Source organism: Parus major, chromosome 6 (genome assembly GCF_001522545.3).
Source record: "Parus major isolate Abel chromosome 6, Parus_major1.1, whole genome shotgun sequence".
Lineage (NCBI taxonomy): Eukaryota > Metazoa > Chordata > Aves > Passeriformes > Paridae > Parus > Parus major.
The window spans coordinates 7,691,412-7,713,767 of NC_031775.1; the positions used below are offsets into that span (position 1 = coordinate 7,691,412).

The 22,356-nt window shown below is 37.5% G+C and overlaps 1 protein-coding gene across 1 annotated transcript in view; it reads right to left on the reverse strand.

Moving 5' to 3' along the window:
* Positions 1–1,519: 1,519 nt before the first annotated feature.
* The window catches only part of GLUD1 (glutamate dehydrogenase 1), a 29,658-nt gene continuing 8,821 nt past the window's right edge, over positions 1,520–22,356 (reverse strand). The window contains exons 2-13 of the mRNA XM_015633261.3: positions 19,063–19,143; positions 18,162–18,217; positions 17,207–17,270; positions 15,497–15,591; positions 11,183–11,362; positions 9,554–9,691; positions 8,402–8,539; positions 8,183–8,263; positions 7,258–7,381; positions 6,257–6,348; positions 3,476–3,538; positions 1,520–2,882 (exon numbers count right to left, since the gene is read on the reverse strand). Of these exons, the coding sequence (XP_015488747.1) occupies positions 2,763–2,882; positions 3,476–3,538; positions 6,257–6,348; positions 7,258–7,381; positions 8,183–8,263; positions 8,402–8,539; positions 9,554–9,691; positions 11,183–11,362; positions 15,497–15,591; positions 17,207–17,270; positions 18,162–18,217; positions 19,063–19,143 (1,232 nt within the window). The 3' untranslated portion in view covers positions 1,520–2,762. The remainder of the gene's footprint in view (positions 2,883–3,475; positions 3,539–6,256; positions 6,349–7,257; positions 7,382–8,182; positions 8,264–8,401; positions 8,540–9,553; positions 9,692–11,182; positions 11,363–15,496; positions 15,592–17,206; positions 17,271–18,161; positions 18,218–19,062; positions 19,144–22,356) is intronic.

The following is a 22,356-nucleotide window of genomic DNA, read 5'->3' on the forward strand; positions in this document are numbered from 1 at the left end:
AAGGCTAGAGCTGCTTTGTACTCAAACCCCTAAAATCACATTAACTCATAGAAACCGTACAAAATTGTGCTACTTTCTTCTCTCTGTTGTTGCTAGGTGTTGAAAGGAACGTGCACAAAATGTGGTAAGAAACATGGGACTCTTTTTTTTTCTTAACTGATCACATTAGGCCTAAGGTCAACAATGCTCAGAACTGGTACAAGATTATTTCAGAGTAGGCTATCACAAGAAGTCTGGAATCACTGATAAGGATTTGGTTCTTGTGTTAAACTAAAAAGGACAAATCAGCTGACATACTCTTAAGTCAGCCTCCAAGCATTTGTCTCTCAAGGATCTCAATTCTTTGAAAATACCTTAAGTTGTTGTTACACCCACCCTTGGAAGTGCTTGGATTCATGTCTCCAACACTGACTGTTTAACAAGAGGTCAGTAACTACCGCAGTCAAGCTGCTGAGTAGAGATCCAGTGAACCATAAGGGCACATCTCTGGGTTTAGTACAATCCTGCCAGGTGGTAAGTCTGCTTCTATTTCAAGATATCCTCAGAAAATAAGTGTTAATGTGTGTGTACACAAGAACAGAGGATGCCAGTGAACCAGGGAATACAGGCATAGTGCAGACTTTGGCTTTTTTTCCCTTCCAAGTTGGTAGGAGATAGAAGATATCCCAGTTAGCTCTCTATGGCAGCTTTCTGTATGCTCCAGCACTGAAAGGGTCCCATTTGTCAAGTCTGCTCAGCCAAATTAGGGCTGCTTTACTAGCTACAGAGGAAATTAAGCAGGGGAGGGAGAACAACAGTAAGAATTTTGCGCTAAATGGAATTGCTGCTAGATAATGCAACACTGCTTTTAAGATTATTTCTAGTTTTTTATAATTCAGCTGTTTCTTTGTGAGCTTTCAGCTCTCACATTTTGGGTACAATTTTTCAGAGCTGAATTGTTAAAGTCATAATTTTGTTTTACTTTATAATGGTTTATGTAAAATCAGCACTGAAGGATATGATCCAGGATATAGATCTTGTGTTTAGAGATTCATACCTTGATCACAATTATTCTCAAACTCCAAGGGTTCATATTTTTTTAAAATAGTATCAGTATGTATATACATATATATACACATATACACATATATATATATATATATATATATGCTGCACTTATTTAATCTGTAGTAGTTTTACAACCCTAGATGCCAGCATACGTGATGGAGCAAGCAACTAATTAAAACACCTCACACAGGTTTATTGCTCCATGCTAACTACTAAATAGCTCTTCACACAAATTTTAGAGGACAAGCTAAAAAGACCTGAAATGATTTACTAAATATATGCAACTTCAAAATCTTGCTGACAGGCAAGTTCAGGAGACAAAGATCCATATTAGTGAGCCCCTTAAGATAATTCAGGGACAGTATTTTAGTAGTGGTCAGGTAATGAATAGACCATGTGTACTTTGAAGAGCTGCAGATTGTAGCTACAGAAACCTATTGCATGAAAAAGAAAACAGTAATACACCAGCATAGTAGGTTTGGAAAGGTCAACTTTTTTTTAATAACTGCTCTCTCTCCAGGTTATGTCATGCAGTTACAAAGTAGTTAGGAAAAAGCATGAGTTTCTGGGAGGGACTAATTGTCTTTTTTAAAAAAACATTCATATTCATTACATAAATAACATCTGGCACTTCAAGGGGACTCCAAGGGACAAAAGCCTTACACTTCAAAAACTGTGCTTGATCCGATATTTTGTTGAGGTCCATTTTGTTGTACTTTATGTTCAAAACTTTCAAGACCTCAAGATGACAAAAAAAAAAAAAAAAGGCTGTGTGTGTTAAGACAGTGAATTAAGTTTATAGCAGCATTCTAGCTCCTCTGTGGTTTGGCCAATGATTTCTGGGTTCAGTTGCACTCTAGTTGTTCACTGAGGCAGTATTTAATTTTCAGAAAGCCTCTGAAAGGAAAAGACTGAAAAAGAATTCCAAAAAACCTAAGTATGATTGCTTACCAAATTGAGAATATCCCTTTCTTAAAAAAAAAGGAAACAACCTATAGTCAGAATAGTTATGTAGATACTTGATTAAAAACATAACTAGAGTTGCTCAATAGTTTCAGCTTATAAAAATATTAGTCTGTCAGCGCTACAAATGTCATGATGATAGTCAAACTAGTTTGAACCAGCGAGGAAAGGCAGTCCTGTAACAGTAGCACAGTTAAAGAAAAAATATTGCCTTAAGAGAATCAGGCCTGAAGCTTTACTACAAATAAAAACTAGACTCCTATCAAAGTTAATCCCTGCTGGAGGCCCATTCTTCCTTTGACAATGCCACAGCATTGATCATACAAGGCCTTACTGAAAGTGCTGAAGCCAAAATTATGTCATTAAACAAAAGTGCATGAAGTAATAATGAGCTAAGTGCTCATATAGTACAGTATCTGATCTGAAGTCTGAGAAGTGGCTCAGGTGGCAAGACCACTCTTTCATACATAAAATGTACCATTTTGTTTTGTAGGCGAAACACCCAGAATGGCCCCCACAAGTGCAGATGAACTGTTATCTTCAGATACATACTTGTATACAATTTCCTAATCCATGGATTTTTATTGTAAAAAAGACTAGTTTGGAACTGAAACTAATTGAGAATAGAATCCACTATAATATCAGAAGAAAAGAAATTTTGTGGTTACATGTAAACTTGTGATAAGCTTTCTCAAGAAGAGGGTACATTAACAGCGAGGGGTGGGATACAACAAGGAGCGGTCATGGCCTGTTTATGTAAAGGTCAAACCAGCCTCATTGTACACTTTGAAGACTTTCTCAATTGCATTGACATAGGCAGCTGTTCTCAGGTCCAGACCCAGGTTGTATGTCATGGCAGTACGCATGATTTGCTGAAACAGAAAAAGTTACATGTAGTTTCTTCAAGTTTCTCCATAATAGCTCAACAATTTTGCTTGTTGGATCCAAGTAAGGAGTAAGAGGATCTGCTAGATTGTTATCAGAGCTCTGATCCTTTATGGATGAAATTTCTCAATTCCCCTTACAACTGAGAACTGAAAGGGAAGAACATCTTTCCCAGGTTACTATATTACCACTCTTCATGATAGGGAGAGATGAGATGTTTCAAGTAGCCTTTGTCCCACTAATTAAACATACAGCATAGAGAAATTAATCTAAAACTGTTAATGGTGAATTAAAGCACGCTTATGTACATGTCCCAGATTAGCCAGGTACAAGAGGACAACTAAAAAGTTTCTACTTACTACAGCTTCTACCAGAATAATCTCTACAGTTTATTATACCCAGTTAAAGTTGGTCATGATGGCACAGAGCAGAAATTCTTCATACTCTGACTTCCATTAATCATGTACTATTTATCTACTCCTTTAATTGCAAAGAAATTCTGTACAACCTATTAAAAAAACTGTCCCAAAGTCATGTGAGTTTTTTTCCAAGTAAGTATATATGGTTATGCAGTATTTACCCGGGCAGAACGTTCCATCGTGTAAGCCAACCCAGAGTGCACAATATCTTTCTCAGATGCACCCTGCAACAACAGAGAGTAAAATGAAGGTTTAATCCAAGATACAAAAAGGTCCTAGTTGTGTGCTGGGGCCAATGACATGTTGGATTCCCTAATTACTGAAGCTTGCTCACTCATACTCTTGTAGTGATGGGTGAAGAATCTAAATAGCCTTTACTGAGTTTCTATGGATAATTCAATTCTAAAACATCAGATGTAAGCACTGAAGACTTTTATGAGACTAGCTTTTAGAAGCATGCTGCTACCATTATCTACTGATGTAGTAATTACTGTTTTCAGCCTTCAGACCACACAGTAGATATTCAACAAAAAAGTTTCCAAGAGTCAACAACCTATTGCAATTGTTTTTTGAAGACAGGTTTTAGGAAGGGCATAGATCCCAAATTCATGTACTCCACATTATATTAGCCCTCAGCAACTCCACATCTTTATTCCCATTAAAATTTTAAATACACAGAACAATAAGCAGTTGAAGAATTAGGATGACTCATTACAGGTTCAATGTTCCACCATCCTGATTGCTGTAATTTACTAATAATTTGACATCTTGACAAAACACTTGCTTTCCCTCAAATACTAATTTGGTCTGGAAGCAGAAAGTACAAGACCAGTTTCTATGGCTTATGCTTAAGAACTCCAGCATTTGCTTTAAGCCAGAGAACCCATCACACATGCTACTCACGTGGTCTAACATGTATAATATGTACCATTCTGGATCAGGCTAAAGTCTATTGCTATCATCTGGCTGTAGTCCAAGTTAATATGCACTTCCCCTGATTTATTCCTGAGGAAGCATGGTTTAATGTTTTCCACAACTTGACCTTTTTCCCCTCTTCATTTGTCCCTCCTCCTCCTGAATTTGAGTTTATAAACCAAACCAACCAATGCTTTTAGTTTCCATGTACCCCTTGGCAGAGTATTGCACACCTGAACTGTCTGCTCTTCTAGGAACCATCTCCTTATTCCTCATTCTGCACCTCACTGTGCTGGTTTTGTTGGAACACATCTCAGTCTCTTCCAGTATTCCCTGCAGTGAACAATCTATCCATACCCACCTCTTTTCATATCCCTCATTCTACAGATCACTGTCTCCACCTCAGGCCTCCTTCAGGCTAGTAGTACCTAGGTTGGTTCATTGTTCCATGCTGGAGAAGCTCCTGTACTTTTATCTATCCTTGTGACCTTGCTCTGAACTTTTTCTACACTTCCAGTGTTCGAAGATTCAGAGACTTAACCTGCATACAGTATTCAGAAGGCAGCACACCCTGAATTCATATGGTAGCATCATTAGCCAGTCTTACCCTTTTGCTGGAGTCTGAAACACAGAGTGTTTGCCCTTGTTTCTGATACCTAGCTCTGAGATCCAGAAGAACACTGAATTTCACATAACATGAAATTTATGAGCACGTTTTCATAGTGATACATGAAAAAAACTGTTAAAGTTAAATAGAAAAGCTAGAAGTGTGAGTGTATAGATTAGAGAGTTTTCTTAAGTCACTGGGTGAAAAAGTTTAGAGTTTAAAATAGTTTAGAATGCAGAAGACAAGATGGAGGATTTAGAATGTTGTTTCTTTTCCTTCTTCTATCTTCTTCATGCTCTTCTTCTAGAAGTTTTTGGGTAATAGTAGGTGATTGGATAAAAAATGTCACGATGCAGTACACAGGTGATGGGTCATTGGGTCATTAAGAAAAATAATGTATGTGTCTACTGTTAATTGGATAAGAATGAGTATAAAGATAAAAAAACTGTAGTTCAGGACCATTTTGTGCCTTAAAAGCCAAAGTGAGCCACGAGGCCATTTTGTACCATCAGAAAGAAATGAGCCAAGTTGCAGTGAACTGAGCTTGTGCAGAAAGTCTGGAGGGACCTGCCAAGTTTTGTGATAACATCCTAATAAACACTAGAAACAAGATCCTAACAGGCTTTGGAGTTTTTGTCCTGACTCAGAGAACTATAATAAGCAGGACTCTCTGTGAAGTAGCATCCCTAAGAAGTTCAGCTCAGAGGAGACTGAGAAACCCAGGAATGAAAAAAAAGTGCAGAAGAAGCACAGCAGCAGAATCAAGAGAAAAAAGAAATGAAGAATTTAAAAAAAAAAATTCAGAAAAATTTCTAATGATGGATTTGCTTATTGATTACTATAGATCTCTATGCTTGTATTTTGTCATCACTTCCAAATTTCTTTTTAAATGCAAATGAATGAGCTCACAACCCATCAGTTCATGTGGCAATTTCCCCACCATGTACTGCTACACAATAAATAGCAATGAATTTTGCCTGACATTTCTTTGTCTGTTGATTCACTCTTAAAGGAACAAATTAAAGTTTTTCACCCAGCTGTTATTCTGGAGTTACAGAAACATCAAGCTGTCTGTGGTGTGATATCTTGTTCAAAGTTTTTTGGAAAACCAGGCAAACTATATCAACAAGAGCTCCAAAATACAAAAAGCATCTGTATTAAAATTTGCTTTTTTACAGTACTGGAAGTATTTTTTATGGGCTGAAGAAAAAAAAAAAAACCAAAAATAGCTTATTTCCAATATTCTGGAGCAGTTCAGATCATTTGCTTGCTTGCTTTGTTTGGCCATCAGGCTAATTATGTACTAATGATTTGCTTGGGGAAATGCTCCATGATAGCTACTACGGTAACATTTAGATTTCAGTTATAATATCAGAGTACAGCTCCCCTAACAGTAAAAAACCCAGCAGCAATGACTTACTGATATCCTGTCTTGAAATTCTGCTGTAGGCACAACTGGAATAGTTCCCCCATGTTTCCCAAATTTTCTTTCCAAGCTTTCCTGGACAGACACTAAAAATAAACAAACAAACAAACAAATAAATAAATAAATTTAGATGCAAGGTAACTAACAAATGTGAAATTTTAGGATTTTTTTTTTCCTTAGGACATGAGCAGTGCTTTGGTATTTTCATTGATATTTATTTCATCTTAGTTCTTGAAATTCTGAAATTCCTAAACAGCAACAAACAGCATTTGAGATGACACAATCACAAAGTTAAGAAAAAGATTTAAGTGAGAATTGCTGTAACTCTCCACTACCTTAGAAACACCTTACAATGTATGATTTTTGAGAAAGGTTTATATTAAAAACTATGCAGGTGTATGTTTTGTCAAGCCCAGTGTCTCAAGATTCTCAGGTTTTCTATGGAGTATTGTTTAAAATAGAGCAACATCCTCCAGTTCTTCTTCACTGAGCTTCCTCTCTTCATGTAATTGTTATTGTTTCCCAGAAAGCAGGCAGCACAGAATGACCATAAGTGGAGTTATGAGCCATAAGCAGGTTTTTCCAGTGCCTGTCTCTATTATATTATTGGCCTTTATAGAAATCCTTTATTGTTGTATGTGCAGAACAATGGCACCCACTTGAACTTTGAATGCTTCCTAAATACAAAGTGTACAGCTGAAAGACATTTATTAAGAAGTAATAAATATTTCACTTAAGTGCCTTGACTTTACTATTTTACAAAACTGAGGGAAGAATTAAAAGATTATCAAAAAAGTATGCATTTAACTTAATTCATTAGAGTTGCAGATCAGTTAACCTATAAAACCTTTTCTATTCTTTAGTAAGCAGCAATTACAGACTTCTGGGGAAATTGTGGTGAATTTAAGAGTTTTATTTTCATTTATCCCACATTTGGTGTTTGCTGGTCCAGTCCATTAATTAAACAGTCCTTGGAAGCAGAAGTGAGCACTTACTGAGCAAGTGGTAGTTTGAATCTCTTTCATATTTGAAAGTCAAACGGCCATAACTGACGTGGTTCAAGTTTTTCAGCCATTCAAAGTAGGATACTGTTACACCACCAGCATTCAGGTAAAGGTCCTGCACAGGAAGAATAAATATTTTGAATTGTGACCATGTGACAAAGACAGTGCTATCATACTCTGCAAAAGCAAGCAGTATTATGTATGAGGCACCATTTTAAACTGTAGTACAGAAGACAATCCACTTCTTACTCTTACAGGACAACACACTCTTCTTCAGTTTAGGGATTACTTCTACTGATTTAAATCTACTGATTCACTTCTATTGTGACTTTAGAACACATCAAGTTCAGGTGCACTTGACAGACTTCTATTTTAGCACAAATGTTTAAGAAAATTAGAGCATTCTTAGGCCATCTCAGTGAGCAAAGGCTGAAGATCAGCTATTCTATCTAGCAAGATCATTTGATCAGGACACCCTTTCTCTGTGAAAAAATTGTCATTATAGCTGGATAGGTCTTATTCTTTCAAATTATCACTAGACATATTCTATACACTCTGCAGTACACAGTTCTGTCAGAGCTTCACCCAGACTCACCATGTCTACAAAGTGATCAAAATATTTACTCTCCCTTCTTCCTGTGTTTAATGCACATTTTGATTGAGCAAATGTCAGCTAATAATCACGGCCATTTTGGTCATTTACAATTGTAATGAGGTCTTTAATAAATATTATCATTCTTCAGGAACATTGACACCCACTTCCTAGACATCTATTTTTAAAAACCACTCTTGTGAGAATGAATGGCCATTAATAAAAGCCTTCAATAACTAGCATCTTGCTACTCTTCACAAAAATGTTCCTTTTGAACATTTTTCAATGTTCCAATGAAACTCAAAGGTCATGATAGAACCTTACAGGGATAACCATGATATTCCTCTCCAAGAAGATTTTGTCAGCTTCGGGAGTTGTAGGCCCATTGGCACCTTCAGCAATAATCTGAAAGAAATCACAGCACAGAGTAACTTAGAGGTACAGATTTGGGTTAGTTTATAGTTTATATATGCTGATTATAGAATATTAGTATTTAAATAGACCATCTCTAGTTTTAATTTCCATTTGAACTCTTTGACTTACTTTTGCTTTAACCTTGTGTGCGTTGGCCTTGGTCAACTGCTTCTCGCTGGCAGCAGGGATGAGAATGTCACAGTCTGTTTCCAGAATGCTGCCCTCAAGTGGCTTTGCTTTAGGGAAGCCCATGATTGTCCCGTGTTGCTATGTGAAGAAAACAAACCACAGTGGTTTTAGTGTGTTGTGCACTCATATGAATTTCTTCCCTTCTGACTTTCAGAGAGAGGAAAGGGAGAAGCAACAGTACTAGAGGGACAGCACATAACATAATTCCTATCCTTACTTAGACATAAAAAGCAAGCAACAAAGCTTCAGGAACACAGTTCCCAAGACTGAAGCATAACGGCTCTATGCATAAAGACACTGAAAAAGAAAGGTCCCTCTCAGTTCTTAAAAATGATTTCAAACAACAGAAATGACTCACTAGTCTGCTACACCCAGGATAAGTTGCATCACATAAGATAAGTGGTTTTTAAAATTCAGTATTACAATGATAGCCTTTGTTTAGTGATAGAATCTTCATTCTTTTGAGAAACAGGGTGATAAAGAAATTCAAATATTCCCTATATAAAAGACACATCAAATAAGCCCCTAAGAAAGTTTAAGCAGAAGTTTGTATTGTAGTGCCTGTGAACTGTCCCCTCAAGTCTGCTTCACTTGGAAACTGAAATAAAAAGACCACATCCAGTTTTCATTATGAACTACACATTCAAGTCACACTGCCAGACAGGCTTTAGTTCTTTCAAAAACATCCAATACGTGAGAAACAGCGAAAGTACACTTTGTACATTTTAAAAGACCATGTGCTTGTGATTCTCAGTAAGGAATCCTTCAGGAAACCTCCTTGCCCTGGTCCTTGAGACATCCTTCCTAGTTTAGGCAGGAGAAAGGCAATATAATAATAATTCCAATTCTGAAAACAAAGTAATTAGCCTGCACACATACAGACATTTTTTTGAGAGACAGGTCAAAGGGTAAAAAGGGTACCACCTGCATTTGCATTCTTGTTGAGGATAAGAAGGAAAGTCAGAAGAATCAACATTTCTAAGCCACTTTGTAAGGACTATTCGCAACATGCGAGTCAACAGTCATCAGTCATTCTGTGTACTTGCAAAGCTGGCAAAAATGAAACTTTCTTTGCTCAGCTAAGTTTCATACCAATTTGAAATCTTCTAGTTCCTTTGGGTCAATCCCATCAGGATTCCAGATGGAACCATTAAACTCTCCAACAGCGACGCATTTTGCACCAAAACGATGCAAATATCTCATAGAATGCAAGCCCACGTTACCAAATCCCTGAAGGTGGAAAGAGAAAGGGAAAAGTAGTTAACCCTCCAGCTAAAATGATGGCTACTACTAAGACTTATACAGTTTTAAATAGTTCTTTATCTATTTATTTTTATTTATCTATTTATCTACTGACACACCTTGCCATTAGATGATGTGTTTAGATGGAAGAAATCTACATACATTAGATTCTTGTCTGAATATCATTGCAGAAATTATGCACTGTAGCCAGCAAGGTACAGTTGTGGTAAATGTTTTATACTGGAAATATAGAAAGGAAGAGGTAATGCTACTAAGAAATTCTCAAAACTATGATGTTTATCAACTTGGGAACACTCTGTGTATGTACTTCATGACAGCAGATTTTTGTATGACTACTGACTTAATTCCAGGCCATTAAGTTCCTTTACTTCCAGAATGCTGATGTTCTGGAAGGAAAAGAATACATGTAGCAGACCAAAAAGTTATATGATTGATGTTGAAAGCTTGTCATACGATTCTGGGCTGAAAAAAAACTGAATAATTGATTCCTGTATAACATAGCTTCAATTATACTTTTTGCTTATGTGTTAGAAGCAAACCTTGATAGAAGAGTCTGTCATGCCTTAGGTCTTTTTGAAATGCTCTAGGCTCATTTGCCTACAACAATTTTCTGCTTTTCTTATGGCCATGTTTTCAGCCTAAGTTTTGCTTAAGTGCCTGTTGGTTAGTCCTCTGCCAGGCATGAAAATGCTGAAGTGCAGGGAGACAAATGTGCTGCTGGGCCTGTGCAGGGTAAAGATGTTTGTTGCAGCCCACAGGTTAACCAGAGGACAACCTGGAGGTTACAATTACTCTGCTATTTCTAACAAGCACTTTTTGAAAACAACAAAACAAATCAGTTCCTCAAACCCTCCAAGTAATATACTGTTTAAAGTTGAACAAATTTCCTTTCTTTGAAATTTTAGGAATTATAATGCATACTACTGACTATCAAACCCTTTAAAAATTCAACTATATAAATCCCAGAGTCTTAGGAACACCAAAAACATACATTCAACCATACAAATTTAGGATAAGGTCTTAGTTTCTATTTTTCCAACTGCTTATTCCATAATGGAACAAGAACATAACCCTCAATTCCTCCTCTCCTTAAATATTTTACTGTAAAACATTTCAAAAAATTTTCTGTAGGTAAAGCCAGTGTCACAGCTCACTGAAAAGTGTGCTATGCCTTAGTTTAAAGAACTCCCAAAACAGTATATAATTTTGGTGTTTGCAGCTTATAAGACCATAAAGACTACAGAGATTTGGCTTTGTGCCTGTGGCGTGCAATTGAAATTTCAGTTTATTAAAAACCAGTCCAAAATAAAGGACACCTATGCTGAATTTGAGAATAAAGGTTAACTTGGAAGTTTTAAAGCTCTCTGTTTTTAAGGGCTACTACAGCTTTTTTTAAAAACAGCTCAACTGAAAGTCTGTGTACTACTTCTTTTCCTACAGTCCAAGGAAAAAAGTTACCTGAACAGCGAATGTTTTATCTCCAAATCCTGGAGTCATTCCTAATAAGCTCATATATGAGGCTTCATTGATGAAATTTTCAATTCCATGGAAGACACCACGACCAGTTGCAGATATACGTCCATGGATCCCACCCTGGCTGATGGGTTTACCAGTTACACATGCATGTGCATTAATATCCTGTAAAACAGCAAAGGACTTGTGAGACATGGAATTAATCAAAGAACAGCTGGAACAAGAAGTTTTGTGCACTTTAGACATAAGGGAAAACATAAATTGTAAGTGTCAGGCATGATATAGCTTAAATGCACTTAGTTTGTAAAGATGATTTCCTTCCTCACTGTGTGTGAACACCTCAGAATATTCTTTCAGGAAAGATGTGTAATGCAGTAGAGGATGTGGTTTGTGATTTTTTTGCTGCCTCCAAGTGTGTATGTTAACTTCAGTCTGTGCATCACGGTGACATCCACAAGCAAACAAATCAAAAAGCTTTCAGGAATACATCTCAAAGTCAACTCCTATTTACAGCCATAATCTCTTTACATCATTACTTTTGAAGTCTTAATTGTTTTAAGGGCTCAGACATATCCTTGAACTAGCTTTTAATTATCTTTGAACAGTGTTTAGTGTTCCTTTACAAGAAAGTCAGTTATTTTGCAATTACAAAACAAGGTAATGTAGTCAAAATACAGGGTGCTCTCAGAGGAAGTCTGCAGTTTGAAAGTCATATGGGAAAAGCTGGGTATTTACTACTTTTATTCAGAAAAGCAGCATTTACAATCAAGCCTCTATTCTTAATTTGGTGGCAATAAAATTAAGTTTTCCATATGCCAGTCAGCCAAGAGAAAATAGCACTGTTTAAAACCGTAGCTGATTTTTCCAATTGGAATTAATAACTTGAAAGAAATTCTTCCAAACCAGACACTGGACCTCCCTCTTCTGTCACCAGTGGTTCCCATGCTCCCACACCCTGGGAGCACAGTCACACGGTGGCTTGGCTTCCAACACAAGTGAAAAAGTAGGGATGAAAGAGAATCCACTGAAACGAGTGTGCCAGCAGCCGGATGGGTTTCCATTCCACCAGCCACACATTCACTGGGAGGCTCCCTCCGCTCCATCCCTTGTGCCAAAGGCATTTGCATGCCTGTGGTGCAGGGTGCTTGGTGAGAGGAAGGAAAGGAGCAGACAAAAGTAAGTGGAGGCAGAAGGGCTGGAGGAGACTAGAGCCATAATGAAGACTAAAACTATTTTCTGTTTGAAAACGATAGCGCGTTAACATAGAACCCTCTTTAAGAACAACACAAGTGATGCTGGGCTTGCTACAGAATTCCTAATTCAGCCTCCCAAAATACAGCTTGCTGCTCTCCATAAGCTGTATGCTCCCTCTTGTGGCATGTCAACTGTAACAAAAATTGGCAGGGGTGTTTTTGTGGAACAGCTTGGCCTGATGTTTTTTGATGGACTTCCAGGTTTTTATTCTTATATGATTTTAAACTATGCTTTGGGCTTCGTGCATTCACAAAAGAGGAAATATATTTTTATAAATACATGAAGAAATACAGCTTCCCACCATATATAGGAATGTACTTATCAAAGTCCTTTCCTGTGTACCAAAAGTCAGTTGATTGTGTCAGGAAGTTCAGAAGAGCGGAAAGGATTAATTTAATAAAAAACTTCAGCCATATATAATTCAGTGATCCAGCAACTTCAGATGGATTTTCTGGAACAGTTAACACAGTAGTTTATTAACAACTTGCATGGTTTGTCAAGAAAACAGAGCATGAAGTGAGGGCAGATCCAGGTCTTCCTAAAGTCACATATAAAAACCACAGCTGATGTCAAAGTCCTAAAATCTTTGGTTTCAAGTCAATAAACAAAAACTTTTAACACAACTTGGGTGAAAACCAAAGAGCATGGCTTTTTCTGAGAACCTTGAAAAATGGCTTATAGCGAGCATCAAAGACTTCTCTATCAGCACTGGTATCTCATGAACTTAGTTGGTGATGTTCTGGCATCAACTTTTGCTCCTTTCTTAACCCCTTTCCCCTCTGCAATGATGTTCTCCTTGTCTCTCCAGCCTTCCTGGATCTGTATGGTAGGTTTTGAGCAAACTTCCCTTATGTGTTTTTATCTGTTTGATTTATCCTTCCCACTTGAAACTCCCTGAACACCGCTGTGTGCAGTGTGCAAGCACAGAGCCATTAGGTCTGTATCTCTGACAGATCCCTCTCACCAGAGTTATCTTTCCACTCCACTGAATGTAGTCCCTTGCACAGCTTCCATCTGTGTTTAGAATTATGGTGTGTTTCTCTTTTGTTTGTTGCTCTTAGCCCCCTTCCCTTCTTCCCCCATGGTCACTTATCTTTTTAGTATTTCTTAATCACCTTTCTTTTTGCTCTTGATTTCCCAACCAGCTAGTTATCTGAAACATCTTCCTCTAGAAACTGGTTTTGATGGATTGTTCCCCTTTTTATAGCCTTGTCAGAATTCTCACTTTCCTTCTCCATTACCTAGTCATTCTCCACTACAGCTCTGGAGTTCCACTGTGGCTACCACACTCTCTGGAGCATACAAACAAGCAACATGACAAAAATAAAGTAAACTAACATTCTGCCACATCCCCCCTTATTTGCATTTTTAAATTAACTTTGCAGAAAAGTATTCCTGAATCCTCTCATTTTTTTATTTTTCAATAGGATACTGCCATACAGAAGGAGTCTAAAATGAAGCTGTGGTAGTATAATTTCAGCTTTAATCCTCAGCAGTTATATTCTTTTCTGTTGTCATTGAATCATAAGAATGTGTAGGACCACACAATAGGGTGCAATTATAAAGTGGAAAGAATAAGAAATTAATCCATTTGAAGACTTCTCTATCAGGGTTTTGTTTAATTTTTAAAAAATGAAGCTTTTGTATTAAACTGTATGAAAACTCTTCAAAACAGCAAATCTTAAAGCAGGTCGCTTGCTGTGATCCTATTTGTCAGTCTTAATAATACAGTGCTGTTGTATCACAGTGAAATACACATTTTAGAGCAATAAGTGAAATGTTAAAACTCAGTGCTTTGAGGCAGTAGTTTTGCTCTAAGTTGGAATTTGAAGTTCTGACTGAGGGAACTAGTTGCCACCCTGCATGTTGAAGTCCTTCTGAAGTCATATTTTTGGCATTTTATCAGATATCAAATTTTAATTAAAATATTTACCTATGTGAATAGCAAAAAGCAAGTAATGTTTTACAGTGGTATCCCTAATGGAGAGCTCTGTGTAAAAGTGATTTAGCTCAACTAATCCACATGCCACAGCTGATTCCTCAAGCATTCCTTTTTTCCTTCCCTAAGGTACCTCAGAATGTATTTCAGACTTAGACCTGTGCCACCCCACCTCTTACTGTCCAAGGCTTCAGACAAGTCTCGTGCCAGGAGACTGCCTGAGGACAGCCAGGCATGTCCTGAGCAGATGTGCCAGGGTGAGGAATGTGGTGGGTGGCACCAGTGCCCGAGGCGCACACCCCGCTGTACCACTGCACAAAGTACAAGGAAAGAGTCTTTCCATTTCAAAAGGAGCTGGGATAGGCAAATCTGCAATAGATTAGCACATTGACACACTAATAAAAAGCTACTAACAAATGAGTTCTCCAAAATGTATTTTCCTTTGAACTGACCTGTTTAAAGTATACAACGGAAGTGTTTGGTTAACAGGCACAAATAACTCCACTGACACAAGGACAAAGGCCAAACCAAGGGCTAGCAACAAAAAGTAATTTTTTAAAACTTTATTTTTTTTTATTGCCTCCCTGGCTGTAAATTATGTCAGTGACCTTTTGCTTTACACTCTGAAGAATTTGCTGAAGTCCACAATAAAACTTGTTACTTCTAGGAGACTGCAGAGAATCTTAAAACTTTTACAAGTTATACCAAGTGTGAACTTAATTTGCATCGTCTCTTAAATGAACAAAACCATAAGCATGTATTTAATAAAAGTTGTAAATTCAGTTATCAGTTAACAGCTTTAAATTAGTAATTACAGAACCAATGAAAAACAGAGGAAAATGACAGAAACCCATTTTAGACTATATGCCTTTAAAACCTGTATTTTCTTTTTGTTGAACAGTTGCAATAAGTATTATATCAGAGAAGCTTCTTTTAAGGCTAGTGTAAGAATATTATCCTTACAGCTATTTTTCCTTTGCTGTACCCTAAAATCCTCACACCACTGAGGTTGTCACAGTTTGCAAGATTATTTATAGATCCAAGAAGTAAACAAATTTATATGATTAGGCAACTTTTCTGCTTGAAAGCCTCTGCTCAAGACTTACATAGTGTCCTATGGTACTGGCATAGGTGTCAGCAATCCAGGACATCTCCCTCTCCCCTGTGCTCATATCAGGAGCAGGCACATCCACACCAGGTCCTGTTGGCAACAGTGAAAACAGCTCTTAAGGACCAAACACAAATAGTTATTTTCAATCATTATTCCCTTGGGAACCGTGCAGAGAAGAACCGTTCTCCTGTTTAATCCTCGGTTTATTATGCACGCAACATATTCTTCTGGATTCAATGCAGTTTTAGATGCTGTGTCACACCTTTCTAAAATACTATCAAAACCCCCAACCTTTACATAAGCCATTTGATAAAAGGTGAAGGCCACTTCGTCAATAAAAATCATGCATCAAAAGTGGTTTGGTTTTTTTTTGCAGGGAGACTGCTATCTCCTGTGACATTGACTGGATTCTTCAGCGTAAGAATTTCCTTTCTGTTCCTAGGTAAGTTTATATATTGAAGGAAGGTAGGCTGTTCCTAGTCACTGCACTGTAGAACATGCACTTGATTTTACTACTTACTTCAAGAAAGGTTTAATTTCTCTTTCTTGATTAAATAAACCCTTAAAAGAAATCTCTCACATCTGTTGAAATAAAAAAAAAAAATCTGTTTTTTGTAGATAGCTAAAAATAGTGTTTCCCCAGACTATTTAAGATTATAGAAACTTGCTAATCAGGATATTATATGCAACTCTGCCCCAACAATTTTTTCTAAGTATTTTTAAAAGGTTTGTCAAAGTTGTGTTGCACCAACCAGAGAGCCAAAATGGAAGACAATTTTATCAAGGCATTTTAATTGTCACTGAACTAATGATCACTATAGCTTGCTTTGTGTATAGTAAAACCGTAGTCACATGTAACATCAGTAAGTGTGTTTATAAAGGAGCTTAATTTAGATGATAATACTCTGGAAGAGCAGATGATAAACATTCTGGCTGAAGAGCAAGAAAAGGCAGATAAAAGGATAGACATTCCCAAGGCAGTTAGATATCAGGAATACATGACAGACCTTTAACTAGTTACATGCCTCATTATTCATTTGAGTAAGAACCTTCTCTGGGTAAAGCTGCTCCCTTTAATTAAAGGCTGAGGAGGTGATATTCAGCTTTCTGCAGAGGAGATGTCCAGACAGCAAAGCTACCGGAACAGCTCAGGGCTGAGTGTGAATGAAGCCCCTACTGACATTACAGAAGCAGAACAGAGGTTCTGTTACAACAAGCTCCTATGCTTCTTGCCTACGCTTCCCTTGCAGCCTCTGGTTGCCATGGGTGAAGCCATCAGCTTTTGCTGGGGTGGATCTTCTATTTCCTTCCTCTCTTTCCTCAGATACCTGCCAAAAGCCTCAACTGAGACGCCAGGAAACAGTAACACTTGAAGAGTTTGCTATTAGAGATTAAAACTGCAACAAATATGGTCACCATTTTATGGTCTAACTCTGAGAGAAATGTGATTCATTTTGGATACTGTGACCTCAGCTTTTGTGGCTTCTCATAGCAGAACAGCCACCAGAAAATGTTAAGATACGGTTCCCTTTAAAATGCAGTAGGATGCAATGACTCAGTTCTTTGTGGTTCTTGCTGAAAGTTCAGTACCCAAATTGTTTACAGTTCTCAAAAATACTGTTATTTAAGGATATTACCTAATGGACACTGCCAGTGCATAACAAATCAGATTCCTAAATTTGAATAGTAAAGCTGCCCAACATACCAATAAAGCCCTTTTTTGCCAGCTCCATGGTAAACCTTCTTGTGATCTTTTCCAATTCATTGTCCTACAGAGAAAACGCAATAAATATCAGAAGAAATCGTTAGTGCTTACAGTATTTGCTCAAACTTAGCCCAAGCAGAAGCAAACGCCCTCTTCTTTTAGAAGGATGATTCATAATTTATATAATTTATATGCCACTCCCTAGCAGACCATTGGTATTCAGGCAGCACAAGAAACATTGGGCTTTCTTTCTGTACATTCTGATCCGTGACAAGTCAGGAGCATGGCACAGGAAGAGCCACCTGTGCCCACAGCAGAGATTTCCAGCACGCAAATCTGATATCCTGTGTGAACGATTTACAACCAGCAGCAGCAAGAGCTGGCCCTGGCCAGTTGTGTAATCAGCACAAGCAAACGACTTGACACAAATCCTTACAGGAGCTTTGAGCTTGGAATATCTGTTATGTATTCTAGTAGTCCTTTCTGTACAAGTTGTTTTAATTAGGGCAAGAAGGCAAGCCTGCAGTAAACCTTTTATAAGCCAAGTTAGTTATTATTCACACTGGAACACTGCATAGAATGGTTTAATGGAGCATAAAACTATTAGTCAAAATAAACAAAAACATTAACTTTTTTTCGAAGAGTAACTTAATTTAAGCTTTTATTAACAATTTCAACTTAAAAAAAAAAAAAAATCCAGGTTCCAAATTATTTGTAGTCTCCTAATTTTCCGAAAAAAAAAAAAAATTAAGTAATTGAAGTATTCCACCTCTGAAACACAGACCTTTTAAAAACTCTTTTCCTACCTATTTGCATGCACAGGCTATATTCAGCCTTTACAGAGGCAGAAGTGGCAGGAAGTTTTAAGTGGTCAATAATGCCCTTAGAAGAGCTTTTTTAACTGGCTGGCTTCAGTACTGCAGATAACCAAATTTTTATCTATGATTAGGCTTACTGTGTAGTTCTTGGGATTGATCTTGACACCAGCCTTTGCCCCACCAAATGGCACATCTACAAAAATGCAAAGGAAAATCATTTTACTTTTTCAACAATAAAGGCAGAACACATGAGAAAGATGTGTTAATTATATCTTTGATTTTAGCAGTGATTTTGGTTTTGCCGCGTTCATGGCTTCTGAAATATAAGTTATAATCTGATCTAGGTACTCTTATAAAAATGGGAGATCTTTCAAGGCACTTTGAAAATGGTCTTTAAAAGTTGAAAATTTATTATTCAAATCTTCTATGCTTAAATATCTCTTGTCCTTGACACTTGCAGAAATAATAAGTTTTACCTTTTATAGTTTACTGGTTTAGTTCAAAAAATTTACTTTGGAAGTCCTAAGCACATCTATATACATTAGGAAAGTACTTTCTTTTCTTACACATAATATGCAGATTCTCTCCAAACTCCTCTACAATTTAGTAGCTGTGTACAAAATATACTTCTTTATAACCCATAAAGGAATTTTATCCTTCTCGCTCCACAACTCCCCCTGCCTAAATCCTTTACAGCCTCCATCTGTTCCCCCTAAAATTAGTCCCCTACTAATCCAAGTTGGTCATACTTGAATTTGAGTTCAAGATGCAGTACTTTCTATAGGAAAGGGTAGTTAGCAGAATCTGGACTTTTCAAATGAAAATGCAACTTTATTAGAAGTTTATTTTCAGTAACAGGAGAAGGAATATGTATTATTATTTTGGTCACTATAGATTTTTCCCACCTTGCTACAGATTTAAGTTAAAAATTAGCGTCTGAAATGCACTTTAATCCTTTACATGTTTGGTTTTTATGTAATTATATCAGTACTGATTGAAACTGAAGATTGAAATCTTGCTTGAAAAATGAACACTTACCAACCACAGCACATTTGTATGTCATGAGAGATGCTAAGGCTTTCACTTCATCCACACTAACGTCCATACTATAACGAATACCTGCAAAAGACACGGGAGTAAAAATAGGAATTCATTAAACAGCTCCATAGGTATTTATAAATTGGGAAGGGTAATTCTACATCAATCTTTAACGTGCAAGTAGGTCGTTTATCGACTTATTTACTCTAAGAGGTAAAGAACAAGACCCTGTTCCCTACTTTATGTAGCAGAAATTCACTACTTCAGTCATTTTCTATGAAGCAGCTTAATGGCAGCACCCAGCCTTAGGGAAAAAAGTGAATATTCCTTGTGCTGAAGATGAATCAAGCTGACAGGTAGCTAAGAGCAGAGTTTTCAAGAGGCTGATAAAGCTCTTCAGCATTCCACAATATCTTTAGCTTTGAACTTCATTCACTGCATATACAAGATTAACTTTTTTCCTGAACATAACTTATCAGTACAGGTTATAATCAAGGTCTTTTTGATAGAGTAATACAAGCTCCTGTTAAGTTCTAAGCCTTGGCTTCAAGGCCCTGGCTGCTAGGCACAGCCATGAAACAAAACACAACAAACCACTCTGCTAGTTTGAATTTTTTAAAAACATTTTGAGGGAATAGTCCTACACCAGTGAGCTTGTGAGACCAGGCCACCCATCCCACATCCACATGGAAGCCAGCCCACACCTGCACTCCCTGCTCCAAGTCACTCAGCAGGGCTGCAAGTGTATGCTGATACATGGTACAAATGCAAATTCAATTTGTTGCGTGCTGGCAACAGCTCAGATGCAAAATAGATGAGCCCAGAACCCAAGGCAGTTCAAAGCTGAGTAAAAAAATGGTTATACAAAGGTAAGGAGACTTTTTACCTGCCTCTTACCAGTCTTCTGAAAAATTGAAAAATGGTCAATAAATTGAGTGCACTCAAAGTTAAGATTCATGTATCTGAAGACAGCTACTGGGTAGGAAATATTTAACCAAACTGACAGGGCAGTTATAGAGACCTAGAGAAGCTTAAACATGACATTCAAGATCAACATGTGCCCAAAGTCACGTGGCCACAGCCAAAAGGGCCCTATGGCTGTATGTTTGTTTCCATCCAAGCTTCTCCTACTTAACTAAGCATACAACAGAGCCATGAATAATTTATTACTCCCATCTCTACTCCCCAAATCTGTGGCTGCAGGCTCAGCCAAGTTGCACGGTGGTTTGTAGCAGGCACAGAGTGTCCCTTAGATGCCAGAACATGGCACCACAAATTTCCTATTATGTAAAGAGAAGACCATATTCAGGTTCTAAGGAGTGAAAAAAGGCCAGCATACATTACCCAAACGAAAGCACTGTGCTGCTATGAAAGCCATTCCTGAATGCTCTGGAAAGAATCCCAGTTTCAAAGGAACTAAGTGCTGCTCAAATAAAGCTGAGGGCCAAGTGCTGCTTTCTTATGTGAGTTCAATCAGTAAAAGAAAGTACCATGTCTCTGCAGAACAGAATTTAAATTTATTGTGTGTATGGGGGAAGGGTGGCCTCCAAAATCAAACTAAGTAGTTTCTGACTTAGACAGCTGCAAGGAGTTAATGTCTGAGCTCTCAATAACCTTCTCATCAGAATATTCAAAATTTAAGCAGAACCTATCAGAGCCCAAAAGACCAAAGTTAGAACATAAATGTGTTAGTTTTTTTTTTTTTTTTTTAATATGTCTTAGATTGATCCTTCAGAGGAGCAGTTATCCTTCTGTCAAGCTCTGAGCAAGAATGAGCACTACCTATGGCACTGTCTGTCCTGCTTGAGGAAATCATTCCATCTTGGTTGAGCAGGTACTCTGGGGATAGGTCTCATCTGAGTATTGCTCAAGCCAGCCAAGTTTGGAGTCACAGCCTATGTTGGCCAGAAGTGAACTCTTCCCCTCCACCCCCAGCTGAACTAGATCACCGTGTATTTATTCAACCCATATACTTATTTAAACGTCCAAGCTGTGTATACAAAAGCAGTTTTGCTATAAATGTACTCCTGCAGGCATGCAAAATGTTATTTATTGATATATGAGAAGCAGCAAGGAGACTAAGTAGTTTGGGATAATTATCTTGTACAGTTTAAAGAGAGAAGCAAAATACAAAAAGAGAGGGAAGCCTCTTCTGCAATCATACTGAAGACAGCATCTGAAGAGGTAAACAAGCAGCACTTTAACTAGAATGTAGTTAAGTAGCAGGAAAGTAGCTAGTGCATGTACTCACTCCAGTACATGTCAAAAAGTTAGATCTCTGGCTCCTTGTATTACAATCAAGGACTACCACAAACTTTGATGTAATAAATGTTAAGTTTTCATATCAAGGTAAATAGGGAAAAAGCCCCAAAACTAACAAAGTACTGACAGGCTTTCAACTGAGCTGCCTGTCAGCCATGTACACATACCAGAAAACAGAAAATTTTTGGACTTGAAGCCAAAACTGTTATCTTCTGCGCAACTTTGTACTTCTGAATAAGGTTTAACTCCTTTTCCAGGTTTTTAAATGTTGCAGTTAAAATAGTTTGACTGCTGGCTTTATCTTTGTAAGTGGAAGATCAGTCAATTCTGAGACTTATGCTGACTTTATTGGTCAGTCTTCTCTAATTAATGTGGTAAAATCTTTCATTAGGTGATGTTCAGGGTGTGAACCCAGGTTCTCTGACAGGTGTGATGAATTTTTCCCTTCCCTGGCAGGATTACATAACATATAAGATGTGCTAATATTTCATTCCTTTTTACAATTCAGCCAGTTACTGTTTTCCAGGAATTGTAATTACTCTACAGGAAGGCCACCTCTTGATAGGGAAGTTATTTGTGCTAAGCTGTTAAGATTGATGAGAAGCAGGCATCTGAAAATGCTGTACATTCCATCTGCAAGCAGATGCACAAAGATAAAAGACTTACTTAATTTTTATTCTATTTGGACATCACTGAAATTTAGTTTGACAGCTTCCTAAATTGGCAGGAGTATTGCCACACATTTGTGTGACTCTTTTGGCAATGTTACTATGCATTCAATAGCCCGAGCCTAAAAATGGACCATATGCAGAGATAAAATACTGGGTTTGGTTTTTTGGCTTTTTTTTTAAGGTTCTCACTACATAAAAGCAAACAAAGTCACTGTTACGTAGCAAGATTACAATTTTTTTAAACCCTGGCAAATCCCACGCAGTATGTCTCTGGAAACTTGTGCCTTTTACAGCAAACTACTACAAAAAATAGTCTGAAGGAAGCCTCAAGTTACAGTATGACTCATGGCCATGGAAAATA